Here is an 18,337-nt window from a genome sequence, read left to right on the forward strand (position 1 = left end):
GCCGTTCTCCCGCCTCCTCAACCTTGCGACCAATCAGACGACCGCTTGGCTCTGATTGGTTGTAACGCGGGAGAGGAGGGGCTCAGCTTGCCACGCGATTGGCCAGCTCTATGGTCACTCGCCTTGTCCCGCGGCTGGCATATAAAAATGTGGGCACGGCTCGGAGAGCTAACAGTTAGCAGCTAGTCGCAGCAGAAGTGTAGTGTCTTAGTTGTAGTCATGACTCATCAACACGCACATATTCAGTGACACGCGCACTCACATGCACGGACAGATCGACAGAGGCCTGTTTTCACGCACGGTGCGGGGTTTCGCGGATGTTTACTAGTTGTTTGCCTGTAAGCGTTCTGTGTGTGCGTGCGCGGGCGTGCGTGTGTGTTAGCTCCATGCTAACTCCTTCCTGCAAGTTAGCCAGCGGTGGCTGGCTGGACAAGCTAACTATCTGCCTGTTTGTTTCTTACAGTTGGTTGGAATTATTCATGACGGCGCTCCGGGATTGGTGGAGTCCGCGGCAGGGGCGGGGCTAGAAGGGTTTTTGGGTATGTGGGAGGGGGTGTTAGCCACTACACACACACTCACACACACACAAACAGGTCTATTTGTGTCACATACACACACACAGAGTGTGCGAAAATATTGGAAACCGAGAGTCGGGGGGGTCAGAAGACGACAACAAGTGGACTCAGCTGACTCGTACAGGACGGTGAGTATGATTGATTATGCTTAGTATGAATGATAAGTGTGAGCAAGTGAAGGTCCAGGAAATGATTGGTGTCACACTGGTGACCTTTGACCCCTGGTCGCTGGCCAAAGTCTTCCTCAGTCTGTGCATCGTCTCTGTCCTTGCCAGTGTCGGCCCCTCTCGCAGAGATTCCTGTTGCCAAAAGCAGCAGCTGAGTCTGTGAGAAGTTGAGCGAAGAAGAGATGGGTCCAAACTCCGAGACAGGAACTGAGATGGGTTTTTTTTTTAAATGATGACGCCCACGTTCTCTTCCTGATTGGTTCCTCTCAGTCACTACTCGAAAGTAGTCAGTAACAGTTTCACCTCGTCCCCGCTCCAAGGAAAATAAATCCCTGCTCTTACTTTTCAGCATCGCTGTTCCTCGTTCAGAGTATTTTCTGTAACTGAGCAGCCAACTGCAGAGTAGACAATCTACTTCCTGTTTACACCTGAGAAAATCAATTGAAAATTCTTTACTACATATTTGATCAGTGTGGACAGATGTGAATGTAAGCTGTTCCCTGATTGGTTGAAAGAGGGACGAGTATTTTCAGTGAATAAATAGTTTGAAAATGTATTGTTTAAAAATCTGATAATGTGCGGTTCAATCCATTAATCAATAGATCAATATTGCTATTGAAAAGTGTCTCGCTGTCTGTCTGATTGGTTCGGCCCCCTGTCTTTCAGACTAACTCCTCCCCTCTCTCTCGCTGTCTCTCTAGATCACTATGATTGGCTGATCTGTCCTCAGGTGGAAGATGATCAGGATGTCATTGGACAAAGAGACTGTCCTCGCTCATGATGCGCCCATCAGAGTCAGCCCCCCCTTCCCTGCCAATATCGCCCTATCAGAGCAGCAGCAGTTGACTAAGACCCGCCCCCTCTGTCCTAAAAATGGCCTGCAGCCAACGGGTAACAGCCAGCCCCCCCATGCCGGCCCTCCCCCCCCCGCTCAGCGAAATATAAAGAGGCGTTACTCCGTGGGCGCCGGCTTCAAGGGACTGGCCAAGCGCCGTCGCCGTGCCAACAGTGACAGCCAGTCAGAGTCTGTGCTGCCTAGTCACTTTCTCTTGGGCGGGAACATCTTCGACCCGCTGAACCTGAACTCGCTGTTGGACGAAGACGTCAACAGGTGAGACTGTTGAGACTGCGGTGATGAGTCCAATAACTAAGAACTAGTCTAACAATACCAATAACAATGACTGACAACTTCTGTGATTCACGCCTCATTTTTTTCTTATGAAGTATTTGACCTTGACAGAATTATTCCTCTGTGTCAGTGACCTCTGACCCCTGTTCACACAGACCTGCAAAAATACTGTAGCTTTGTTCATAGTTTGTGCTGGACGTGATTCAGAGTGTAGTTAGAAGCAACAACACGGACACAGTCAAACTATTAAATCAACAATTTTATTTCTTGCTGCTGTAATTTTTAATTTAGAAATAAATATTAAACTCCTCCAACTCCACTCTCCTCAGAGTGACCAATCAGGAAACACCAAAGTGCTCGCCCCTGCCATCACGGGGCGGTGACCCCGTAGAGATCCTGGTTCCACGCGACATCACCGACCCCCTGAACCTGAAAGGAGGTGGGGGAGACGGGACAGCGGCAGGGGGGGTCCTGCTGTCCCCCGTGAAGTCCAGGAAGAGACACAGGAACAGACACCATGGCGGAGGAGGGGGAGGTGAAGGGGACAGGGAGGTGATACCTGCTCGACTGTTTCCCTCCACAGCTGCACTGGCGGGTGAGACTGAAAATCTGGATCTTTAAAGAAATCTGATCGATGATCAGGCATGATGTTAATCACTTGGTGCCTGCAGTACCTCTGTTGACCACAGAGGGCAGTTACAATTATCCCTTAGCATGTAGTTAATAACATTTAGTTAATCAAAACAGTTAATGTTCTAATTTTTTGTATGGTATTTTTATCTTTAGCGCTACAGCTAGAGGATTTTGATAATTATTTTTTATCCTGCAGTACCTCTGTTGACCACAGAGGGCAGTGCTTCTGCGTCTCCTCTTCCCTGCGAACTCAACACGGCCATCACCTGTCGAGACGATGTAGCCCCGCCCCCCATACTCCCTAGGAGACACACGCACCCTCCACCAGGCCACACCCACAAACCCGGCAACCAGGGTGATGGTCGCCAACGGAGACGGCGACGCACCACCTCAACTAGGTTAGCAGACGGCAATGCGAATGCTGTCACCGCGACAACAGCGACTCAAACAACTAAGTTCCAGACACCACTGATGGGAGAGGCAAAAAGTGGCAGGTGAGTCACCAAAGGTGAATTGAAATGCTGTATTCTGATTGGACGCCCCTCACATGACCTTTGTGTGGCCCCTGTAGGTGTGGAGGACCTCAGCCTGGCTCCGCTCGACCAGAGAGGAGGAGGAAGGACAAACACCGATACCAGCAAGGCAACCACAGTCGTCACTATGGCTACCATGGTTTCTATGGTGATGGATGGGAGGGGCGGGTGGGGGCGGAGGAGGACCCACGTCTCCGCCTCCTGGAAGCTTATTGGTTCAGAGACAAGACTGTGCTAGACATGGGCTGCGGTGCAGGGCACATGGCCATCAGCATTGCCCGGAGGTTTGACCCCGTCCACATTCTGGGGGTGGAGCTAGACAAACGATTGGTCCACGCTGCCAAGCAGAACGTCAGGCACTTCCTGTCACATGACCTGGTTGTGGAGGAGAGGAAGAGGAAGAGGGGAGGAACGACAGACCCCTCTCCTACAAGGAAAGGGGGAGGAGCGGAGGGGGAGGAGGAGAAGAAGGAGGAGGAGGAAGTGATGGAGGCGTTACAGCAGGCGCTCTCCCTCCTCTCCCTCCCCCTGTCATTCAGGGTGAGTCGGGGTCCTCTATCTGCTCCTCCGCTTCTCCCCCCTTCGCCCTCCTCCTCCTCCAAGTTCCCCAACAACGTCACCTTCATTCAGGTGAGTGTCAGACACACCGGCTGTTTGTTCAGAGCAGCTTTGGTCACATGGTGATGAACCAATCTTTGGTGACCATGGGTCTACTTTCCACATTGCATTGTGGGACACTGGTTCCACTGAACAGGGTATAATAAAAACTACAGAATGGTGAATTCTGTTTTTTCAATGTGACATCGTTACCTTGCTTACATCACAGCTGTGACTCCTCCCGCAGGGCGACTGTGTATCAGAGCGGGACGCGTGGTCGGGGCGGGGTCAGTATGATGTTGTCATGTGTATGGGACTGACCAAATGGGTGCACCTGCAGTCAGGTGACTGGGGCGTGGTCAGACTGTTCAAACGTGCCTATCAGAGCCTGTCACTGGGTGGATTATTCATCCTGGAGCCACAGCCGTGGAGCAGCTACGGCCGCAGCAAGAGGGCCTCGGTAACACAACACACACACACACAAGCACAAATACGCATGACACCAGAGAACAGACAGACTGATTCTGTGTGTGTGTGTGTGTGTGTGTGTGTGTGTGTGTGTGTGTGTGTGTGTGTGTGTGTGTGTGTGTGTGTGTGTGTGTGTGTGTGTGTGTGTGTGTGTGTGTGTGTGTGTGTGTGTGTGTGTGTGTGTGTGTTGTAGGAGACAACGCGTCGTCACTTCAGCAGCGTGAGGCTGAGACCTGAACACTTCACCTCCTACCTGACAGACACTGTGGGCTTCTCCTCCTACAGGCTCCTCAAACACACAGGTATGTCGTCAGACACACACGACGCAAACCTGACTGCAGGGCCCGGTCATGTCGTCGTCGCAGGTTTAACTCCAGATGTGCAGTGACTGTGTTTTGCCTTCGGGGGGGACAGGTGGTGAGAGCAGGTTCAGTTGGAAATGACACGTGTAGACCACCAGGGGGCAGAAGAACCACAGTTCACAGAGGTTTTTATTGTTATTGACAATGATGTGAACACGTTTGTCCGAACATGTGAACGGACACGGTCCGAATCTTACAATCTGGCCAATAAGAAGGTAGTCACGTGTGTTGTCACAGGGTCGACACATTTAATGGTCGCGAGCTGCGTCAGAGACAAGGTTTGATTTCCCTTCAGTGAGAACCATAAGGAAGCAGTTGTTTGTTAGCGTCACGGTGAGCGTCCAGCTGATCAGGTTGGGAGCTCATCAGTCATGGAGATTTCTGAATAACATGTGTGTGTGTGCGTTTGCCAGGTAACCAGCGGCCGATCTACCTGTTCCACAAAGGCCCCGCCCAGAGGAAGTGAGGTCACCGGACGGGATGTGACGGGCCTTCCTCTCAAGGTAGTGCAGCCCGAGACCCTTCTTGTTACCATGGCAGCACCCTTAAACTAATGGTGAGGAGGGAGCTGATTGGTGGAGGCAGGATGACACGCTCACCTGTTGCACCCAAATAACCCCTCCATAAATTTTGTGACTGAAAGCTCGCAGCCGATTGGTTGAACAGCTGGGCCTGTTGTTTAATGACTGCTTGATGACATCACATCAAAGCGGAGAGCACGATTGGCTGACACCGCCTCATTAAGTCAAAGTGAAGTGTGACCTCTGGTCCAGGACAGTGACTGGACACTGGAGAGAGAGTGACATGTCTATAAAGGTCTGTCTTTTTCAAAATATAATTTTGTTTTTTTGTTTGCGTTTTTTCAGAATAAAGAGAATTTATCAGCTGCTTTTCTGAGTCGTCTCTTCTGTTTCAGTTTTGTAAAATCTGACACTTGATGGAAAAAATCACAAATTTTCACTGGAGATTAAACATTAAAGATGTTTGAAGAAGAAAATTTGTGTGGGGTTTTTCACAATAGAACATTTTTAAACCATCTGTATCAACCACTGTATCAGTGTGGACGGAGCCATTGCCATTGATTGTGTGTGTGTGTGTGTTACCATGTTCTCCAGGTTCTCTCGCTCTCTCACCTCTAGACGTTCCTGTAAAGATCACAAAGACGTCAAACATCACACTCATACATCACACTTGATTCTTAATGCATCACAACATTTATCTGCGTGTTTAAATCTGTTCACAACAATATTGTGGGGACACAACTTCTCTCCAATTACACAAGTCCCCATAATGTCAGTCATTACAGTTTGATGAACACTTAAGGCTTTAGTTTAGCACACAGTTGGAACGATTATTGATATAGCAGTTGAAGACTGGTCGATCTCCACTCCGTGAAAATCAAACCTTCCTGTTCCACGTGACTGATGATTTGTCCTGTTCTGTTTCAGTGGTGCTCATCCTCACTCACCGTTTTCTGGTCCAGATGTTGACGAATCAGCTGCAGGCTCCTGCCACGTTCACCTGCCGACTGTACACACATCACACACCGGAGTCATTGATCAGCCACATCTCCAACTAATCAGGTGATCGATGGAGATCTGTCTTACAGGAGCAGCCTTGTTTTGGTCCAGCAGAACCACCATCAGCATAAACATCCACATCCTGGAAAGACCCTCAGCTGAACTGGTCCAAACTGAAAGAAGCAGGTCCGTCCTGGTGGTCTAGGTCAGTTCTGATGGTCCAGTGTCAGCCCGGGTCTGTTGGTCCTTCTGGATCTGTTTGTGTCTCGCTCTGACTTGTGTCTTTTATTGTCTGTTGAGTAGGAAGTGACCTGTTATCATTCTCTCCTCTGTCCCCACCCCAAAAAAACACAGTGAGAGTATCATCATATATATTAAGACGACCAATGACTGTATATTTTATTGGATGACTCCTCTCCGCTTTCCTCCCGTTGACCAAAAATGAAGCTAAAACATCTCAGATGCCTGCGCCGCCATCTTGTGCAGGACTCTATATGGACATAAAATTGCGTCCAAGTTATTTTTAGTATCTAATAGAATCATTAATATATAGTTCATATTTATATATACCTTTTGGCCATTCTGAGTGCAATATATATTATAAACTGAGTTGAATTCATAATCTCATTCTATAAAGCTTTGAAAACACAGAAAAATGTACTATAGTAAAAAACTGTACTTGGTTACAGTACTCTGCACAACTGCAATTAATCCACACAGTTGTAGAATTGCATGATTTTTCTTTAGCGTGTTAGCTGTCCACATACTTTTGGCCATGCAGTGTGTTGCAGATGTGTTGAAAGTAGTCAGATTGATGGAGCTGTGGTGAACCAGCGGACACCCCAACAATACATGGAGCTGACGCTAAACACATTTCACAACCAGGAGGAGGACAGACAGATTTACTGTCTCTCTCTCTCTCTCTCACACACACACACGCACAGAACTCCAGAGAAGTAATCTGCATTTTTAAAAAAGTAATGCAACAAGATCGAGCCAGAGGAACATCTTTTGAATACATACAATTTATTTGTATAAAATAAACAACATAAACTGTTGGTATAATGGGACTTACACTGGATCGAGTTTCCTGAACATCAACAGAATTTAAACTTGTGATAATTGTACAGCAGCGTAAACCAGATGGCATGAAGAAAACAGTAGGGAACACTGTTGTAATGTCAAATATTATAATTGATGAGAGCAAACATCAAATGCACAGATATGCTTTGTGGCATATATTGGAAGATCATGTCTGAAGCATCCACTGTGTGGCAGCGGTTAACCGTCCTATTCTGATCTTTATTCTACTTCTTTAATAAGGAGAATTTGTACATCGAAAAAAGATTTGCCATAACACCAAGCAAGAGTAGCTTTTATTACTTCTGTCGTCTACCTGTTTCAATGAGCCGGTGACTGTTTGCCTGTTAGCATAGCCTCGTCCTGTCCTGATGAAATCCAACCACTTGCTGTTACTGATTCGAAAAGAAACGAGGAGCGACTTGGGTTTTTCATCAGGATCCATTGTTTTCAAATTACTCAGAGTTTCGCAACCTGATCACTCTCTAAACTCTGCATGTGTAGTGCATGGTCCTGATCAAACCTCCTCCACACTTTAAAATCAGCTAATGGGGGCAACACACCATCCGAACTAGCTTGTTTCTTCACTGCTGCTCTGAGCTGCAGCTGCCGTCTGCTTCCTGCCCGTGTGGCGACCGACTGGCTGTGGGCGGCGGTTCAAGAAGCCACGGAGCAGATCCGAGAAAACGTTTTGATCGGGACCGTGTTGTTGTGGTGTCACCAGTCGGCGACGTAGTATTGCTAATGTTTCCCTGGCGATGGTGTGAGGAGAGGCAACTCTCACCTGCTTGGCGACGGGGTCGTTGCTACGGAAATGACTGATGGGGCCGAGGAAACCAAAGCGATAAGGTATCTTCCTGCGAGGAGGAAGAGGAGAGACCACATTTTCTTCACTGTTGGCAGCTTGGTTTGGACCTGGGCTGTTAGCATCTGAATTGGCTTCAGTCCTATAATCCGTACCTGCTTGCGCTTTTTCTACACTAGCGATAGCAATAGTGCTAGCCCTGGAGTCAGGAGGGTGTGTGCTGTATTCAGCGGCCGGCTCTGTGGTAGCATGACCGTCCTCTTCTGCACTCAACTCATTGCCAGTGTTTGTGCTGGCATCAAAGTTTGCATGCGCGCTTGGGAGAACAGTGCCGTACACTGTAGCGCTGATGATGGGGTCAGCTTCAATGCTATCATCATCATCACCATCGTGAGAATCAGCAGTTGCATCTGCACTTGAATCTGCTTCAGCATCTTTTACACTGCCCTCAGGCGTTCCGTCCGTGCTAACCTCAGGGCTGGCGGCTATGATACCGGTGTCGGTGTTACCGTCTAAAGTGGGGTTAGCATCTTTCGGGATCTTGTTGATTGGGGATTTTTCAGACTCTTCTAGACTGATCTCTGAGCTGGTGCTGAAGTTCATACTGAGACTGGGATTAACGGTAGACCCTGGACTCAGATTGGAATCAGATGTTGGGATGGGATTAGCATGAAGTGCTACGCTCATAGAGCTATTCCCTGAATCAACTCCTGGAGAGTCAAATGCAGATCCAGAGTCTGATGAATCTGACTCCTCTGATTCTGACCGAATACTTCCAGATTGGGTTTGTGTAAAATCCAGGCCCAGCAGGATCTCCTCACTGCTGGAGCTGACATCTGGATGTCCGTCTCTGGAGTCAGGACCCAGGCCAGGTGTTGTTGAAGCCACAACCTCCCGACTCTCCTCAGAGCTGTCTGGGTTTAAACTATTGTCCATCTGAGATGACTTGGAAGTCTCTTTGGACACAGTATTCTTCAGAATGGTCAAGTTCGTCTGGGATGCATCCTGATCTGGACTGATTGGGTTCAACCTGGCATTGTTAGCCTCTTTGGTGGATTCAGGACTAATCAAGTCAGCGGCCGAGCTTGTGGCCAGACCAGTAACTTGCTGTGTGGGATCTGTAGAACCAGTGCCTTGCTTGACACTGGTGGTGGTGTACTTCAGGCTCTCGGGACGCAAACTGACACTTGTCTGATTTTTGGGATCAGTGCTAACAAATTCTAAACTCTCATTACTCTCATCAGAGGTCGAAAGAAACCTCATCTGACTGCTAGTGTAGGGAGTTGAACCGAGAGGCTTGTGATGGTTACCCTTTGCCCCCATTACTCTCTGGTTGCCGGGAAGCAGATCTACAACCTCCTGGATGGAGTGGAACACCTCCTGAAGTCTTGAACCCAACCCCAAATACCTGCTAATGCTACCTTTTCTAGAACCGCCTTGGTCCTGGTTGCCCAAGATTACTTTCTCTGAGCTAGAACTCATGACCTCTTTAGACACTGGAACCGGAACAGGCCATTCCACCATGTCAACACCCAACACCCCCTGCTGGTTGTTGTCGGAACCCTGGTTGTCTGGATTTAAAGGGATACCCTGAAGGTTTGGATTCGACTGAGTGACCTCTAAGGATGATGAGTTGCTTAAGTCACCAGTTAAAGACAATGTTGGTTCATCAAACCTGGTAATTATGTCATGAAAGAAATCAAGAATGGTTCTAGCTGGCTGATTGTTCATCTCCCTGGATTCTGTGCTGTTGTCACCAGAAGTTGGTGCTGTTGGAGCAGCTGTGTCCTCGCTGTGATCAACAGCATTATCATAATCATCAGACACACTAAGCTTTTGGTGCAAATTAGACTCAGTTGAGCTGTTGGTAAAATAATCAAAGTCATCAGAGAGATTCAGGTTTTGGTTCTGATTGTGCCCCCTGGAGGAGGTGTTGTTAAATCCATCAGTTTCATCATCAGAAACCATAAACATCGGCTGATCACCCATCATTTCTTCTGATGAGAAGTGTTTGCCCGCGGCGCTGATCGTGGGATCTGCATTCTCTTCAGTCATTGGCTTGCTGCTGGTTTTTGGCTCGGTGGGAAGAGTCGATGTCTTTGGCTGAATGCCCTGCCGTGTGATTTCTTCACTACTGACATCATCGTTGATGTCGTCGGACCTAAGTGAAAATAAAAAGAATCTGAATAAATAAAACAGGAGGAAAAAAAACGGAGACAAGGAGGCGTCGGACTGATATGTACCTTTCCCGTCCGTAAGACCCGCTCCCCTCCTCCTCCTCAGTGATGAGGAAGATGGCAAACCTCAAGGTGGTGTTTTTTTTTGTGTCATCCACCTCAATAATCCCACTGGGCCGGGCTTCCAGTAGGGGAAACACAGTAGGCAGCTGGAAACACAGTGAAGATGTTTGTGTAGATGTTTTATTTTTTTGTCATTTTACTTCATTGTCCTTTTTTAGTATACTTGTGTAGTTGTAGTGAGGATTTGTGTTTGTGTGTACAGTATGTTTGTGTTACCTGAAGATCTTCATCACTGTCAGATGAAGAGGGCGACGAAGAATCAGAGTCTGAGCTCAGCTGCAGAAAGAGAGCGAGGGAGATGTTTAGCTTTCAGCTGCACTGTAAAAACACTGTGTTGTGTGTGCGGGCGGGCGGGCGTGCGTGCGTGCGTGCGTGCGTGCATGCATGAGTGCATTCATGTATGTTTGTGGTATGCGTCTAAATCGGTGTGTTGAATGTCGAACACTGTTTACCCACCAACCACAAGTTTAAAATAGACGTCTGTCCTCAGCACAGACTGTGAATAGACATGGATGACATGACGGCTCCCGTGGAGCCAAATCATCTGCATCGCCCCCTGGTGGCTGGCGGCAGTATATGTCATAAACCCCACCCCTCCATGTCACAGATTGTCTTTATATACAGTCACTGATCGTCTTTATGTACACTCATTGATTATGTTAATGTACATTCATTGATTATGTTTGTACACAGTCATTGATAATGATTATACACAGTCTTACTGGTGCTGTAGAAGCCACATCGATCATCAGACAGAGCAGGAACACTGAGCTCAGCATCTTCTACAGTTGAATTGATCAGTAAAATAAGAAAAACAAAATCGCACGAAAATGAAAATCCGATCACAGTATTTCATTGTTGATTAGTTTATCATCCATTGACTGAGTATGAATTAGACATTGGCAGAGAAGGATCAGAACACTGATCAGTCTATCATTTTACAACAGCAGGACATTATTCAGCTGACTTCTGATCAATAAGTCAACACTGATCAGAGTCTCTGGACTTCAGTCTCATCAATCAAACCGTTTCCTATTAATAATCAATTATTAATCACTTTGAGTTCTGTAAGATTGAGTAAAAAGAAGAAGTTGAAGATCTATGGGATCAGTTAGCATGCTGCACTTACTTAACGAACCTGTTCCTGATTACTTGATTGGTTGTCACCTGGTGGGAGGAGCCAGAGGGAGACGTACCGCCGCACAGTGTGAAGAAGAACAAGTCCAGACGAGAAATGTCCAGAAACAAAGAGCTTCTTCACCTCTGTGTCCGCGTCACCTCGCGGAGCTGCGGGCCACGCCCACATTCTCCCGCCCTCCAATCAAAGCACAGAATATTTAAGGAGTTCTGCCGGACGACGGAAAAATGTTAATGTTTAGGTTTGTGGCGAAATTACAGGCTGAAAGTGATGTGGTCACACACACACGCACGCACGCACGCACGCACACACACACACTTCCTGCCACCTCCACAGACACACTGCTTGGCAAGAAGTATGTGCATACTTTGATTGTGTTGAGGGCGCGCACACACACACACACACACACACACACTGAAACACAAACTGACTCTGGGTCAGTGAGAGTTCCCAGCATGCATCAGGTGGGTTTAAGAAGCGATCAATGGCCATCGGAGAACAACTATAGATCATTTTATCTCATGTAGACACTGCATTTGTGCCCCAAATCAGGGGCTGCATCCTCGGCCGTCAAATTTCGCATCCTCCTTCTAACATGGCCAAAAAAGTGTATCCCTCCAAAATCCCAATCCATGAAAGCTCCAACAGGCGGATTCTGCTCTGGCGTACCTTTCCCAGCATTCATTGCGAGCCACTGATGCCGCTAACGAGATAGCGTTGCGTGCGTGCTGAGTGCAGCAGCTCAAAGTAACTATGGTGATGCAACGGGACACAACAGGTGAGCGCAGGACAAACTGACGACACGAATGGGAGATCTTGGCCTCAGTCTGCGAAGGTCGAAAGGACCCGGTCCTCTGAAGGACGTGGCACCCAATCGCAACGCAGCTCACGTTTGTTCGCGTCACCTGCCTCGGCGCTTTCTTTCTTTCCTGTGATGTCACACAATCGCTGCCGGAGACGGCCGGCAGCGGGTGTTCGGGGTCAACATGTCGTGGTGTCCTGTCTCTTGATGACACCGTGTGAACACGTCACTCTGGAGGTCCATGAAAACTTAAGGATGAGGAAAATTGTCGATTCAGACTATTATTCCAACACATCTTATGTTAATGTTCAAGGGCCTGATATGTGATATGCTCAGTGCATGATGGGAGTTCCCCGTCTATTTTTGAATATATAATCTGAAGTGTCTCTCTCCACCAAGAGAAATTTAACCTCTGGTCACTGCGCTGGTTGTTGTTCTGTCTCACACACTGACTCACTACTCCTAATTTTGGCGGTTACAGCAGAAAGACGCTGTCAGATGAGTTACAAAACGTTCTCTTCACTTCCTGTCAGCTGAACCGCCACCACTTACAGCAGGAGCGTTCAGAATCAGATGCAGCTGTCTGGTCTATTTTTTTGAACATAAACTCATGGACGTGTTTTGCCAAGTCTTCCTAAGACGCACAGTAAATCCTTTAATCCTAAAATACTCTGATGTTCTTCAGGTGGTGATCGACTGACTTAAAAATCACGTTGAAGTTCAGGTATGCGGTTTCTGGTTTGGTTTGTACTTTTGAACTTTAAAGAATTGAAGCTGACTTTTAATTATGCATGTTTAATCTAGCCTAATCCTTGACTTGCTCAGAGTTTGTATGGGATTATAGTCCCCAGGTGAAATGGTCATGTACATGAATGTGTCGTCGACCTAATAAGAAATAGTTACTCTCCGTAATCCGAGCCGTTGTAGCTTGTAGATGTTGAACAGAAGAGGCTCCAGAATGGAGCCACGAGGGAACTCCACGTTACTTTTGGTATTTCTTTTATATTTGTAATTACCCATAGACACAAATTAGTCCCTGTCCTTTCAGGGGGATTCAAACCAAGTTTTCCAGTCAGTCTAGTATATATACTGTGCTCTTAAGATTTAAGTTCGTTCAAATCCATGTTTCAGGAGGACGATCAGGACGTGGGACAAGGTCGGTGAACTCCTGCCAGTTTGAACTCAGCTCAACTGTGAGTAACGGAATGACGACGGACAGATGAGAATCTCTCACAGGAAAATAAACCTTTGAGTCAAAACCTGATGGAAGTCGTGTTATCACCAGGGTGTGTCTGAGTTTGTTTTACTTTGCTTCTGTTACACTACTGAACTGGTTTTCTCCAAACTTGGCGGCAGGGTGAGGCCTGAGAACAACCCACTACGTCTCGGTGCAGATGCAGATTCAAGGGGCGGATACAGGATGCTTTCGCTTTGACCTTCTTTAGCCATAACGCTTCTCAACGGGGGCGGTACCGCACCCCAGGGGCCGTTCAGAGGATGGGGGGGGGGTCGCTGGAAACAATAGGTGGCCTTGTTTTAAGGCGACTTTACACTAAAGATTCACCACAATACAAGTTAACACTTTAAATCACTTGCAAGGGAACAGTGGTCTGCATCATGAAGACGCGCCATGGGTCATCGGAACCTCTCCTCTTCTGCGTCTGTCTGCTTCGTGTGGCGCAGCTCCGTGATGCGTTCACGGCGACGGGACATCGGAGTTTCTGTTTCTAGGAACTCCGCACTGCAGCGTTATAACGCGGTCTCGTCGTGAACTTGAAGTCTTCCCGAGAACATTGTCGTCGTGTGAAAGTCACCTCGCTGGAGGCTAAATACAAGTCTCCGATTGGCTGCTGTTTGTGATACCTAAGTAAGTTTGAATGTTCAATGTCTAGTCTTATGATTGGCTGTTGTAAATATTGTTCATAGTTTATTGTTCATTAAGGATTCCCCATTAGTATAATATCATTTCTATTCACATGGCTTTTTTGTCCCCTGCTGGGGAAATAATAAATCTGTTGTTTGTCATTAAATTATATGATTTTTTGGATGAACAATGGTAACAACAACAATTGGCCTCATAACAACAACAATAATGATAATAATAGGGCCTAATCATTCATATTCAGGGAAATTGGTCTATCTTATTTGATGGGAGGGGGCGGTAAGGGGCCTGGATAATGGATAGGGGGGCGCTGGCCCAAAAAAGGTGGAGAATGACAAACTGAGACGCTCGGAGAGGACATACCTCCGCCAAGGCTGATGCCGTATTTCCCCATGTTGAAGAAATGGATCTGCTTCAAATTTGAGTGGGTTGTTGCTTGGATCACGCCCCACCCCTCCGCGATATTTCAGTATTCAGTTGAACAGTTGAGATCAGTTCAAACAAATGGACAGGGGTGAAAACATCACCACCTTTAACTAAAGACATGAGAATGTTTCTTCTTCACACTGCTGCTGGTTTCATTCACATCTGTGTCCACATGAAGGAAAACACAATGTAATGTCTAATCCCATGTTCTGTTCCAGGGTGAATCATGTCCTCGGGTTCCTGGGGGACGTTTCTGCGCCGGTTAGCCCTCGGCTGCTTTCTGCTGGCCACATCTCTGCTCCTTTTCTTCACATACTTCAAAGAGAAGGTTTCCTTCTTCTCCGTGGAGGCATGTCGCACAGCTGTGTGTCCAGAGGACGCACCGACCCGGGACTCAAACCCAAACCAATTCTCCGTGCAGCAGGACCAGGCTCCATGCCAGGATGCCGACACCGTCCTGTTGATCTGGACGTGGCCGTTTGGCCTCAAGTTTGATCTCGGCTGCAGCGCATTCAACGTCACCAGATGCCGCCTGACGGACGACAGGTCTCTGTACCACAAAGCCCACGGCATTCTCTTCCACCACAGGGACATTCCTAGAAACCTCGCGGGCTTCCCAAGAGAGCCACGCCCCTGCTACCAGAAGTGGGTGTGGTCAAACATGGAGTCGCCTGCGAACTCCGCTCCGATCGCCGCACTTGATCACTTGTTCAACCTGACGTGCAGTTATCGCCTGGATTCAGACGTTCCCGTCCCTTATGGGTACCTCGTGCCTCTGACGTCTGAGGACGAGAGGTTCAAACTGCCGGAGAAGACACAGCTGGTGTGCTGGGTCGTGAGCAACTGGAACTCGCGTCACCGACGGGTTCAGTTCTACCAGGAACTGAAGAAACACGTCCCCGTCAGTGCTTACGGGAGCACCTTCCACCGTTCCTTGAGTGACGGAGAGTATGTGAAGGTGGTATCCAGCTGTAAGTTCTACCTGTCCTTTGAAAACTCTGAGGCCAGAGACTACATCACGGAGAAGTTCTACCGGCCCATGATGTTGGGAAGCGTCCCAGTGGCTCTGGGCCCCCCCAGACAGAACTATGAGGACCACGTCCCCGCTGACTCTTTCATTCATGTAGACGACTTCCCCTCTCCGAAGGCGCTGGCAGAGAGGCTCCTGCAGCTCGACCAGGACGCCGCCGAATACACAAGATTCTTCAACTGGACAAACAGATTCAGAGTTCACAAATCCTGGTTCGGCAAAGAACATGCCTGCAAAACCTGTGGTTACCTGCAAACTAACCGAGGACGTCACGTGACTCCTCACCTTAACAAATGGTACTGGGGTTAAAATGAGTCCGTGACAACTGCCCCTGTTTTCTACGGACATGAAGAACCAGAGAGGTGCCTTGATCAGATTCTACAAGCTTCATTTTCCTTCTTCATCGAGGAGGGAGAGAGGACGGGAACATGATGAACAGAAACATGATGGACGGGAAAATGATGGACTGAAACTTGATGGACTGAAACATGATGGACTGAAACATGATGGACTGAAACATGTTGGACGGAAACATGATGGACTGACACATGATGAACAGAAACATGATGGACGGGAAAATGATGGACTGAAACATGATGGACTGACACATGATGGACAACAATGGACGGGAAAATGATGGACAGAAACATGATGGACAGAAACATGATGGACAGAAACATGATGGAATGACACATGATGGACAGAAACATGATGGACAGAAACATGATGGACGGGAACATGATGGATGGGAACATGATGGACAGAAACGTGTGACGTCATCTGCGCCATAGTGAATTGTGGAGTGGAGCCACAGTATTGATGTCCCGCCCACACACTTGCTCGGCCAATCATGTGTTGGTGTCAGTTGTCGATCATGAATCAATGGTTGATGTTTGTGATGAACATTTAATCAAGAGTCCACAATCCCAATCATTGATTGATTGATTGATCGATTGATTGCCCATCTGTCTGTTGATCAGGCTGTGATGTGGTCTCTGTCCAGCAGAGGGCGCCGTCTCCTCACCAACCTCTTGTCCAGGTCAACCTCCTTCCTTCCTTCTCTGTCACGTCATGTGAAACACACAGAAACATGTTCAGCACTAACATCTGGTGTGTGTCTGTGTGTGTGTGTGTGTGTGTGTGTGTGTGTATCTGCGTCTCTGCGGGTGTAATTTAATTTAGCTGCTGTGAATTTCATGCTTCATCAACACACACACACACACACACAAAAACTGCCTTCACGTCTGTTGGAAACATCATGAGAGAGAGAGAGAGAGAGAGAGAGAGAGAGAGAGAGAGAGAGAGAGAGAGAGAGAGAGAGAGAGAGAGAGAGAGAAAGTGTGTGTGTGTGTGTGTGTGTGTGTGTTTAGAATCAGCCGATCTCAGCATGAAGGTGATAATGTCAGTTCTCATCAGATCATATTTAATATATTTCTAATTGAAAAGTGCTAATTCAAAGTGTCACTCTGGCGCTCTGAGGCCTCTGGTAACCTTGCGTTTGACCTCTGGGTCAAAGGTCCCCTGATGTTTGCTCATCCTTCATTTGTTTTCCTTGGTTCTGATTGGCTGGATGTTTAAAACAGTTTATCTCGCACGTCCAGTTTTTTTCCTGGTACTGTCCTGGAAATGAGCTGGATTTTAATCAGAAAATTTCCAAGATGTTTCCAGAATGTTTCCATGACGACTGTTTGGTCCTGATTTTCGCGTATGGAGACAAACATGTTTTAATGGTCCATAATGACTGCACAACAAACATCAGCTGATGATTCTGACGTCTGTGTGTGTCCGTCTGGATGAGGACCGAACTTTGTCAGCCTGTCCTGGAAGATGTCATGTAAAAAACACCCTGGAAATGTCCTGGAAATGTCCTGGAAATGCCCTGGAAACCTGCAGATTAAAAGTGAGGATACACACACAATTCTGTGATCAAGGCTCAAATGTGGTCTCTGTGAAGATGAGGCGAGGTTCAGCCCGACGTTTGTCACAGCACAAGTTTCATGGAAATGAGTAATTATTATTATTATATTAGTAAGTCACAATCACAGTCACAGTCACAAACAGATAAACAAAGAATCACACACGCATGCACACACACACACAAACACACACACACACACGGTCACTCAGATCTTTTCTGGGTCATTTGGTTGAAACTTCAGATAATGACGCCAACAATTATTGTCAATTACACCACATCCTGAGTGTGTGTGTGTGTGTGTGGGGGGGGGGGGACAGGAAGTTGGGTTGCTGTTCTCAGTTAAAGGTTGAGTTTACATGTTTTCATCTCCAATCAAAACTGACAGTAAAGTGTTTGTTGGTGTTTTAATATGTTCTCCTGTTCACCCACTGACGTGGTGGTCCTGGACCAGGACACAGACGTGGTGGTCCCGGACCAGGTCACAGTCCCGGACCAGGTCACAGAACTGGCGGTCCTGGACTGGGGCTGTTGTCCGTCATGTTGGCCGTCCATGTGACGAAGGGTAGAAATACTGTCAGCCAATCAGAAGTCACCTGATGGAGCTGGAGGTAGAAAAGTTTCAGCTGCAATTTGATCATGTTTGATGAATAAAACACTGAGGTGCGCTGGTTTCATCCACCCTGACCCAGGAGGTCGTCAGTGGACGAATCAAACACTCCCTCTGTTCAAACCTCAGTGTGTGTGTGTGTGTGTTTGCTTAGTTAGGCTAATATTATTTTAAACTGTTGACCGAGACTGTTGAGAGCTCCAGAGCTCCATCTAATACCTACACACACACACACACACACACACACACACACACTCCAGTCGTTTCATGGGTGATTAAAATAATGTTGAGAGAGTGAGAACAGCTGTGGGGACTAGAACTGGAGTAAAAAATGAGCTGAGCCGATGTCTCATCGCTACGGTGTT

The 18,337-nt window shown here is 47.5% G+C and overlaps 3 protein-coding genes across 12 annotated transcripts; 2 read left to right on the forward strand and 1 right to left on the reverse strand.

Annotated features, from left to right (window-relative positions):
• The first annotated feature begins 134 nt into the window (after positions 1 to 134).
• LOC118284096 (7SK snRNA methylphosphate capping enzyme) lies at positions 135 to 4,967 on the forward strand. Of its 3 annotated transcripts, XM_035606764.2 has the most exons (9): positions 136 to 338; positions 464 to 703; positions 1,444 to 1,853; positions 2,201 to 2,466; positions 2,701 to 2,998; positions 3,076 to 3,667; positions 3,882 to 4,094; positions 4,296 to 4,404; positions 4,878 to 4,967. In XM_035606764.2, exons 3-9 carry the CDS (start codon positions 1,480 to 1,482, stop codon positions 4,928 to 4,930), a joined length of 1,905 nt encoding a protein of 634 aa, XP_035462657.1. In that variant the 5' UTR covers positions 136 to 338; positions 464 to 703; positions 1,444 to 1,479; the 3' UTR covers positions 4,931 to 4,967. The 3 variants fall into 3 exon arrangements, with proteins under 3 accessions (XP_035462635.1, XP_035462657.1, XP_035462651.1); XM_035606742.2 differs by having other exon boundaries at positions 135 to 338; positions 4,296 to 4,967; XM_035606758.2 differs by having other exon boundaries at positions 136 to 301; positions 4,296 to 4,967.
• A 985-nt stretch (positions 4,968 to 5,952) lies between these two features.
• LOC118284714 (4-galactosyl-N-acetylglucosaminide 3-alpha-L-fucosyltransferase 9-like) lies at positions 5,953 to 18,100 on the forward strand. 7 transcript variants are annotated; one of them, XM_035607704.2, is made up of 4 exons: positions 5,953 to 6,189; positions 12,795 to 12,833; positions 13,241 to 13,302; positions 14,636 to 18,100. In XM_035607704.2, the coding sequence occupies exon 4, from the start codon at positions 14,644 to 14,646 to the stop codon at positions 15,754 to 15,756; it is 1,113 nt and encodes a 370-aa protein (XP_035463597.1). In that variant the 5' UTR covers positions 5,953 to 6,189; positions 12,795 to 12,833; positions 13,241 to 13,302; positions 14,636 to 14,643; the 3' UTR covers positions 15,757 to 18,100. The 7 variants fall into 7 exon arrangements, with proteins under 7 accessions (XP_035463597.1, XP_047192231.1, XP_047192232.1 ...); XM_047336277.1 differs by lacking the exon at positions 5,953 to 6,189 and adding an exon at positions 13,466 to 13,976 and having other exon boundaries at positions 10,024 to 12,833; XM_047336278.1 differs by lacking the exon at positions 5,953 to 6,189 and adding an exon at positions 13,709 to 13,976 and having other exon boundaries at positions 10,024 to 12,833.
• On the reverse strand, positions 6,994 to 11,430 carry LOC118283848 (dentin sialophosphoprotein-like). Of its 2 annotated transcripts, none has more exons than XM_035606250.1 (5): positions 11,299 to 11,430; positions 10,892 to 10,951; positions 10,386 to 10,445; positions 10,113 to 10,255; positions 6,994 to 10,030 (listed from the first exon to the last, which is right to left on the reverse strand). In XM_035606250.1, exons 2-5 carry the CDS (start codon positions 10,946 to 10,948, stop codon positions 7,636 to 7,638), a joined length of 2,655 nt encoding a protein of 884 aa, XP_035462143.1. In that variant the 5' UTR covers positions 10,949 to 10,951; positions 11,299 to 11,430; the 3' UTR covers positions 6,994 to 7,635. The 2 variants fall into 2 exon arrangements, with proteins under 2 accessions (XP_035462143.1, XP_035462146.1); XM_035606253.1 differs by having other exon boundaries at positions 11,308 to 11,403.
• Positions 18,101 to 18,337: the final 237 nt, after the last annotated feature.

Source organism: Scophthalmus maximus, chromosome 12 (genome assembly GCF_022379125.1).
Source record: "Scophthalmus maximus strain ysfricsl-2021 chromosome 12, ASM2237912v1, whole genome shotgun sequence".
NCBI classification, from domain to species: Eukaryota; Metazoa; Chordata; class Actinopteri; order Pleuronectiformes; family Scophthalmidae; genus Scophthalmus; species Scophthalmus maximus.